At 41.1% G+C, this 9,390-nt stretch overlaps 1 protein-coding gene across 5 annotated transcripts in view; it reads left to right on the forward strand.

Moving 5' to 3' along the window:
* USP54 (ubiquitin specific peptidase 54) overlaps positions 1 to 9,390 on the forward strand; it is an 85,421-nt gene that overhangs the window by 38,797 nt on the left and 37,234 nt on the right. For all 5 annotated transcript variants that reach the window (XM_026044234.1, XM_026044225.1, XM_026044255.1 and 2 more), the window contains 2 exons: positions 505 to 1,386; positions 3,494 to 3,586. In XM_026044234.1, coding sequence (XP_025900019.1) covers positions 1,240 to 1,386; positions 3,494 to 3,586 — 240 coding nt within the window. In that variant the 5' untranslated portion in view covers positions 505 to 1,239. The remainder of the gene's footprint in view (positions 1 to 504; positions 1,387 to 3,493; positions 3,587 to 9,390) is intronic.

Raw genomic sequence — 9,390 nt, forward strand, 5'->3', positions numbered from 1 at the left:
GTCAGTAGTGAATCCTGTAACTTTGCAGTCTTCCGAATTTGGAGCTGCTGCAAAATCCCAATTAAAAAATAGTCAATTAATATAGCGACATATTCACAGAATTCAAAGCATCCTTATTATTTTATAAGCAAATCTTGAAGAAATATGTGCTGAGATTATGCTTTCGATTTCAAGAGTGCAAACGTTATATATGAAAAATGGCACGAAGTTCATGTAAATGTTGTTTGTGGGGTTTAGGGTGTGTTTTTGTTTGGTGTTTTTGCAATCTAAATGTCGCCTTAACCCTTCCAACATATTTCAGCCCTTTTAACATGCTTGTTCTCTGAATTCTGTTTTCCTTTCCCTGTTATTCTTTCTCTGGGCGGGGGAAGGTTTATAATTTTTGCTTTGTCTTGGAGATTCTGTGTATTGTGGGAGGTGAGGCAACACTGCTCTTGGCAGCACACCACAAAACCAAGAGAGTAATTAAATGACGCAAGCCTTTGATTATTTTTCTCTCTCAAGCTTTCTGGCGCGGCCGGGCATTCCAATTGCAAAAGAAGGAGCAGGAGAAGAAACTTGTGAGGACTGCACGCAGAACTGGAAGAACTGTTCGGAGGACGGCTCGCAGGTCCCACGCGCTTCGCGCCCGAGTTTCAGAGCTCCTTCCCTTCCCCTGAGAGGAGAATGCTGTTCTCATCGCCCAGGACACAAGTAACTGGACGGGAGCTGCAGAGTTTTTATTTTGGATTCAGTTTCCCTGCTCGCTCTCTAACTGGATTTTCTTCTGCAAGAGGATTATAAAAAGATTGGAGAAGGTGTTTTTATTTTTTTTCTTGTTATTGGTGGTGGAGAGGGTCTAGGGAAGTGAAGGTGGCTGTTTTTTCCCCTCCTTCTTGGTCCAGAGTCCAGTGACTTGGCATTTCTTCCCTGAAGTCACTGCCTGCTGAGAAAAGGGAGAAATAGCCTAACAGATGAGCCTGTAGGACCATGGATTCCTTCCCTCCACAGTTCTTGTATGTGACTGCTTGTAGAGGAGGTTTTTGCACATACAAGCATCAGATGAAGAGCATCCTGGGCTGGATTTAAAAGACACTAACTGCTTGTGCCCTGATGAAGGGATAAATTCTGTTTGAACTGTGATTGAAGGACGAGAGGAGCTTGTTCCTGTTTTCAAATTTGGTCAAAGAAAGAAAAACCCCGATCCACTAAAATACTCTGCCACCCAAAACCTGTGCATTCTACAACTAAAATTGGAAAATGTCTTGGAAGAGAAATTATTTTTCTGTCGGTCGGGGCAACGTGCARGGGATGTTTACGCCACGAAACACAACCTCAATAGCCCCCAGCAAAGGTCTCAGCAATGAACCAGGACAGAACAGCTGCTTCCTGAACAGCGCGTTGCAGGTAAGAGCCCAGAATATGACACACTCCTCTCTCTGTCATCTCTTTATACCTATTGCAATGTTTTCTTAATAGCTCTCAGCTTTAAGCTCAAGCTGTGCTACAGCCAGGCTTGGCTGCAAAATAGTGTGCAGCCCTAGATATAATGTAGCTACGTTTGGAAATGTAGGTTAGTTGTGCTATAGGATGAAGCTGAAATTCTGAGCTGCCTTAGTTGGAGTTATGTTAAAAGTGGCTACTTTTCTTGTGTTACTGTAACTGATGGATATGGCAGGGGGAAAACAGCTTTTTTTTTTTTTTTGAGTTTGTTTTGCATGAGGAAATTGAGTGACAGTATTTGAACAGTCATCAGTTAATGTCGTTGCATCTTTTAGGCACTGTTTGTGTAAACTTCTCATGTATCAGCCCCAAATTAAAACATATCCATTTTAAATTAAAGAGTGTTTTAAAATGCTAAAACATTGTATGGCTTGCAATATGTCTACTGCCTAAAGTATATTGAATTTTTTTACAAGCCAGTCCTGCCAGGGGGCTGAAGGTATCTATTCAAAACGTGTTTTGTGTATTCCAAACAGTGCTGATGTGGAGTTTGGATGAATGAGTCCTTACCTTTGATTAGGAGRAATGACACTTCCTATATTAAAACCTAGTGGAGTGCTATGGCTGCTGTGTTTGTATTGTTGTCATTTGTATATTTTGAGTGCCTCTCCTTTGAGTTCCACTTCTTCTGGCTGAAGGGTTTCAAGTCCTGCCTCCATTTCAGCTTCCATCTCTTTCTGCGTCTTGTCTGCTCAGCACAGGCTGTGTCACTGTGGGCTCCCAACTAATTTCAGGCTTCAGGATAATCCTGTGTAGCAAATAATGCAAACAGAGCACTAGTGACCCTGACTAGGATTAATATGCTGTGAAACACAGGACTGGGAACAAAGGGAATTTGGTGCAGGAAAAGTGGGGTTTCTGGTGATGCTTGCTGTTAATGACTCGTGAGTTGTGAGCTGTAATTACTGGCTAGGGTTGAGTTACTGAGCGTTGGTGGGTRCTGCAGAGCCTCACAGAGCAACGTGCCTCACACGAAGGTGAAAGCAAAGGAGCTCCTCTTCCAAGGAGCCATCTGTATTAACTGCTTACTCCTAAACCTCGAGGGATAGGATACCAAAGATATTTGTGGTCAAATCTTATTTCATAAAATATACATTTGTGTTTTTCAATCTTTAGCATTAAACATGAGTCTGAGAGGTTCTTGACTGTTTGCTGCTCATTACTACTAAATATGCCTGTAAACACTCACGATAAACTCTGAAGTCAATTGCATGGAAAAAAAAAGGTCTCTTTCCTAAATATATTATTTTTCTCTTACTGGGCAGAGTGCAGTAGCTCTCRGGAATGCTGTGAACAGCTGAATGGTTCAAAGGCAGGAGCCTGTGCCTTGCAGACCCTTAAGTAGAGATAGTGCTTGGGCATAAACATTACCCTGACAATTCTGAAGTTTTGGGAAAAAAAGTTCATTTACTTTATTGAATGCACACTACATGTAGGGGTTTTTTGAGTGCAATTTTATGTGATATCTGTGCTCTGCCTTTCACTAGTTAACAAGCAGCTGCGGATGGAAACAGTTTGCGAAACGAGTGCAAATGTTTTTCAGAACGCTGTTTTCTAGCCAGTTGTTCGGGACAAATTAATGAGAGCCGAAGTGTCCAGGCCCTGTGTTTGTGCAACGGCAGCGTCAGCAAGATGCCGGGCTGGACGTCGCGGCGCTCTCGGGAACCTGGCGCGGGGCAATTTAGGTCAGGGCTGCTTTCCCTACGAGTTTCTGCCTTCCCAAAGGCTGGTGCGTCCCGAGGTTTGACTTGCAGGAGAGCCCAGTTATTGTTGGTTGAAGCTGAATTATGTTGCAGTAATGGTGTATAGACAAAAAGAGCTGATGGTGAAACACCTTGTCGCTGGTTTGTAGATGAGCCACGTGTGTGAGGAGCAGTTAGATAAAGTGTGGGCTCTGCTGAACATGGTTTCATTGACATCATTTATGTGCTCTGAGATTTTCATCTAAGGTGTATGCAGTATTTTGTTCTCTGTATTTGTAAAATAAACCGCCCTACTTTGTGTGTTGCAGGTTCTCTGGCACCTGGACATCTTCCGCCGCAGTTTCCGACAGATCACAACACACAAATGCATGGGTGATTCTTGCATCTTCTGTGCTCTCAAGGTAAAAAACTGTTGAGAATAAATCAAAAATAAACAGAAAAGATTGAACAAACAGAAATACTTAATTAACACCTGTAATTAATTAAACTTCCATCTGGAAATAGACGGGAGAGAAGGTAAATCTGATTATCTATCAGCAGCAGACCCTCATAAGATCGTGCCTCTTTTTCAGTATGATCATCCAGTGATTTATGAAAGCATTGTATGCAAAACTTCAGATAAATTGAGTCTCCTCAGATGAGTGTGGATCACTGTGAGCCTCTGCATTGTCAGGAAGATTAGTTCAGCCAATAAAACATCAGTTTTCTTGGTTTCTTTTTTTTTTTTTTTATTATTTGTCTGTTGGTTTATAGGTGTTTTTCTATATATAGTCAGTATTCTGTTCAGACTTTACCTTTACTCAACAGGCGCTTTTAATGTCAACATGTCAATTTTAAGCCTTTCTACTCAGAACTGTTGATGATGTAAGTCTAGGAGGCATTTAGCACTGTAAATATTGATGTCTGCATTAAATGGATAGCTCTTTGTGGCATCTCTTTTAGAGAATGCCAACTCCGCATTAAGATACACTAACTATCAGGGATATTGCCAAGACAGAAAGAGCCAGATGCTAGTTCACCCCTGATTCTAGGTACTGAATAAACTATGCCATCCTACATCTTCATTTATATCCTTCCAGTAATTTTGAGTGCCGGRGGATTTTTAGTGCCTTCTTCTTTAAGTTCTTCTGCTGCAACCCCGTAGTACCATCTAATCAGGTGGGAGAAATGGATGTGATCCAAAGCTGCTGAAAATACTGTCTTTAATCTACCTGAGCACTGACTTTTCCCTCTGAAATTGGAACTGAGGCATTTTCTTTGATCACAAGCAGGTTGTAAAATCTAAGCAAAATATTTAAGTGTGTTGTGGGAGAATTTATTGTGCTATGCATTCTGTGTGCAGTAATAAAAAAGACAGACAGCATATTTTATAAATATAGCAAAATAGAGGGAGAGTGCAAGGATTAAATTAACATCTGAAGGCAGTATTTATAGTATACTAGCTGTCTTTCTACTCTTAAGTGACTTTAAGGTGCTTTGGCAGAGACAAGCTTGAAATGAGAGATATCTAATGAACATTTGGACTGTCACTGAGGGGTTTTCCCTTGCAAAAGAACAGCAAAGTTGAGACTTAAGATGTGAAAGAAGGTAAGAAATATCCTTCTGAAGAGGAAGCTGTTAGAGGACTTATCTGGTGAAATAATGAGACAGGATGGTTTTTTACAGCAGTATTGTCAGAAGTGCTTGTTAAAGTAGTTTAGGAGTAAGATAGCATAGCCTAAGTGTGAATGCATCTATACAGAAAAAGGAAGGATGGAGTATAAAGTATATCCCTTTTGTCCTTCTAGGCAAGTGACATGACTTAGGCATGATCTGGTCTAAATTCATTCAGTTCAATGAGGTAAATGAGTTGAAGCTAACTCTTAGGTCATAGCCTTGGCTATCACAGCATGATTGGGGCTATTCTGTGGTAAGAAGAGGACAGAGAAAAGGATTTGGAAAATTATTGTGAAAATAGCTTGGGCTGTTTGGAGGTAAGATATGGCAAGAAGACAGCAGGAGGTCAGATGGGTCCTGCCATTTGGTTGGACTCAGAACTGTAAGATTTTAGTAGCAAGGTAAGAGTTGAAAGCTTGTATGGAGTGCTAACATTTAAAAGGGGCAGTRGGGAAAGGAAGGGTGGAGGGAAGAAGAAGGAAGAGGATGCTGCTTTGTGGAAATGGCACTGAAAGGTAGACTGGACAGAGATGCATTTGCGTTAGCAGTACTAGAATGAAGGGGGAAAGCATTGCCAATTGGCTAGAGGATGTCAGAATCTTTGGAGCAGGTGAAATAAAAGCAGACACAGGGTCAAGGAGGATGAAGATATTTGATTTTGTTAACAAAATCCTGGCTTTTGGTGTTTTGGCAAAGTGTACCATATGTTATTTTAAACTTGCAAGTGACAGGTAGAGTGGCAGAACTCGCAGACTGTGTGCCTGCAGCCATATGTTCACTTCTAAATTATGCAGCACTTGAAAAATTGTTCTGTCCTCTTACTCCCATGGATGTGTGTGTGATTTTATGTTTGTTTGTTTTCTGTTTCCTCTCTGAAGTTCTTACTAATGCTGTGTTTAGCCCAAAGGTGCTGCAGTCCGTATTTTCCATCGAAGCCATTGCATCACACAGGTGCCTCAGGTTCTTTTGCGTAGCTCCGAAAACTTGCATCTAGTTGTGTGCAGAACTCCTCGAGCTTGCAAAACTAAGAGTGTGCAATAAAAATGTCTCAGTTAATGCATAAACAAGTCGAGAATTTTCTTGAGAAGTGTTTCTGAATGTAGGCAGTAAGCAGTACTTGACAAAATAAATAAATCAAGACCGGCTTTAATCCAAGCCATAAATGCCAGTCTTTTCACTGTCTCCAGTCTGTTCTTTATGGGAAATTTCAGCATGTTCAGTCCAAGTTTATTCCAGAGCCTCCAGAAAGTTTTCAGACATCAATTCTTAAATTATGTAAGAGCAAAAARTGGGTAGAAGACTTTGTTAGAAGTCATAGGACTGCTTCCATCCGAATTTCTTCGTGCTTGTTAACTTCAAATAGAGCACCTCACAGTTCTGGGTTTTTCTGTGGTTGGTGCAGTTACAAATTTCCACCATTATTAATTTATGTGAAATATTGGTGCATTTAGACAAACATTTGAGAATTTTCCCTGTTTCCACGTTCTTACCAAGTAAAATATTATTATAAAGACATTTAGTAAAGGTTGGCAGTTACCTCTAATGCAATTGCAAGTGCGTGTTTCTCGCCCAAGTGCAGTGGGGGATAATCCCTTCCCTTTCCTTCCCTGTTCAGGTTCCCCCATGTGCCCTGCCAGCCCGTTGCAGTTGTCCTGCCAGGCAGYGTCTAGCTCAGCCTCCCAGCCTTGGACCAGTGGTGTCTTTTTCARCATGTTTTTACTCTCGATTAGAGAACCTTCAGCTTGGCTAAGGTGAGACTTGGCTGGAGCCGCTGGGGACCCAGGAATCCGGAGCGCTCCGCCAGGTYGAAACCTCCCTCTAGGGCCGTTATCCTGGGTGCTGTCACGGGGTTCTGCCCACGGTGCCARTGCAGACCAAGCAAAAGGGAAGCAGGACAAGTTCAAGCTTCTTCAAAGCCTTCCAGCATGTTGAGATGCCAGCTTAGCCTGGGGAATGGCAGCGCTCGGGGTGGAGAGTTTGTGTCCGAACCGCGAGGTTTCCCTCGCACGCGTCCCCAGAGGAGACCCTCTCTTCCCGTTTACTTCAGAGGAAGAAGAGCTTCCCTACACTAAGTTTAGCCTTTGCGAATAGCACTCTAAGAGGGTTTTTTTTCCCGTGCTTACGTGGATTGCTACAATCATTTCTAGGAATTCTGATATCATACAGAGTATTTGCTGTAAATGCAACTAGTTYTATAAATATTATATAAATAGCATTTATAGTTTTGAGTTGCTTGTAGWTATAAAAAGAAAGATCATGGGGCTGTTGAGTAATGCATCTGATACTAAATCAAATAGTAGTGAGGATACTTGTGGCACAAATTTCTGAAGTGAAGTAGTTTTAAAGCTGGCTGTCTGACCTGTCCATATTCATTTGGCTGTAGATTAAACCTTGAAATCGTTCTATACAAGTTTTTTGGCATTTTGAAGGAATTTTGTATGAACACCTATAAAAAGTCAAGGAAAAACTGCAGGCTTTCTACGGGAATCCCAAGGACTGTTCCTTAAGGAGCTGTGGCATTATTCATATGCCTGGCATAACACCTGAAACAGCTTTTTGATTTATTATTGATGTTGAAGTCTACTGTGCTTTTTTTTTTTTTTTTTTTTTTTTTTAATTTTCATTTTCTAGAGCATGTCTTTGCTTTGGTGTTTGTTTATCACAGCTGGAAGGGGGGCAGGAAGGGGGAAATCCGTCCACTGTACTGAGCTTGCCACGGAGAGTTTGTTCTCCTTCCAGGGATTGTGCTTGGAGCTCTCTAGTGCCAGGATATAGGACAGAGTGTGTTTTGTTGTGCACAAAGAAGAATGCTCTATTGATTGATAAATTCCAGCAAGGCTGTTCTTTCTGCAGTTTTGTCATGTGCAACAAAAGCAGGAAGAATGTGAATTTTCTGTGTAGAAATGATGTTGTTTTCTGAGGTGAAAACTGAGAACAATAGGGTATCGGAATGCTTTATAGGAAAGGAATGGCTCTAATTCATGCTTCTCATTAGACACTGACTCCAAATGGACGATCTGTTAGGAAAAGTTTACAGAATGAGTGAAAGAATAAGTAATAGGTTAGTTGCAAAGATTTCATGCTTGTATCTTTTGCTCTTTCCGACTCAGGATTAATAGAACAGGGTAGAACAGTAGCAAAAGTGTAAAATTTCTGTCGTTTCTTTTTTTTTTCTTTTCCCTCCATTTTTTCCACTTGGGGCAATTAGCTGCCTAGCAAATAATRTGGACTGAAATGTTTGTGAAAGAAAATGCAACAAAAAAGTCTATAAAGGAAAGGAATAAATGGAGTATCTAAGTTTGCTGTTAATCAGGCTGGGAGATTCAGCAAGACCTGCAGAGGCACAAAAGCATATAAGGCCAGAAGTATTTGGGTCCTTGAAGGCAAGTATAGCATGAGGAAATCCAAGGATGAAATGGGGATCAGTGGGAGTACTATGGGTGGAGGTTGCTTGGATGACACAAAAATGATCTTAGATTTTGGGTTATTTTGTTTTGTTTGGAAACATGTTCTTGAACTGCATCAGGAGAGGAAAGCATCATGTTCTGGATGAAAGATTAGATCCTGTGGACAGGAGCGGGGGGAAAAAAAAGTCAGGTGAGTGTAATGGAATAAGGAGAACATGCTCTTGAAGTTGAAGAGAAAGTTTAAAAAAAAAAAACAAAAAATCCTGTCCTGGCTGAGTGACGGCAAGAAAAATGTTAACATGTTGACCAGTGAGAGACAGGTGAGAATTATTTGTGTTAGTGCGTGTAACTTTTGCTAAAATGAAGAAGCTGATTAAAATAAGAGACCGCTAAAGCTGTTTGGAGGAATATGTTTCTTTGAGAAAAAGCTTCATGGTGCTAGAGCTGCCGCAGCTCCAGAAGGAGCTCCTGTACAATGCTGGAAGAGGGGGAATTAGTCCAAGTCAAACTTCCAGTCCGTATACAGCAGTCTACTTCAGGGGTTGTTGTCTTGCCTGTTGTCTTCATCCATGCATTTGTTCTCATGCCAGCCRGCTTCTACATGCTTGATTAAGGAGTCATATGTGCATATGAGCAAGTCTGAGGTCTGTTCCATCAGGCTGGTTAGATACATGTTACAGATTTCTGTTTACTCCAGATGATTGAATGACTCTTCCCTAGGGAGACAGAGGATTACAAACACAGGGGATCGGTTTAGAGCAGATACTGTAGATTGTAGGGGGGATTCAGAGATATTTGAACCTCCACATATTTCAAAGTAAAATGCAAAGACAAAAACGTTGATTGCTCACATTACCACCAGTGCCAATTACTATCTTCATCCTCTGAACAAATGAAGTGCAGCTCATTTTATGATGATGCACATGAATTTTAGAAATTTATAGTAGAAAGACGGGTTTTAGCTCTAATTATTGTATGTTAAGAAGCTCTTGTCTCAAACGTTACATTGTTTTCTGGAGATTTAGAAAGCTTGTGTTGATTTGTGCACTTCCCAAACTAGGGATCTTGGCAGGGATGAAGAGCACCAAGTCTGGAAGACTTTGTTTTGCTGTGTCAGAAGCCCAAACATGTAGTAGATAGAA

The sequence above is a fragment of the Nothoprocta perdicaria genome, unplaced genomic scaffold, assembly GCF_003342845.1.
Source record: "Nothoprocta perdicaria isolate Ctin4 unplaced genomic scaffold, notPer1 scaffold_105, whole genome shotgun sequence".
Lineage (NCBI taxonomy): Eukaryota > Metazoa > Chordata > Aves > Tinamiformes > Tinamidae > Nothoprocta > Nothoprocta perdicaria.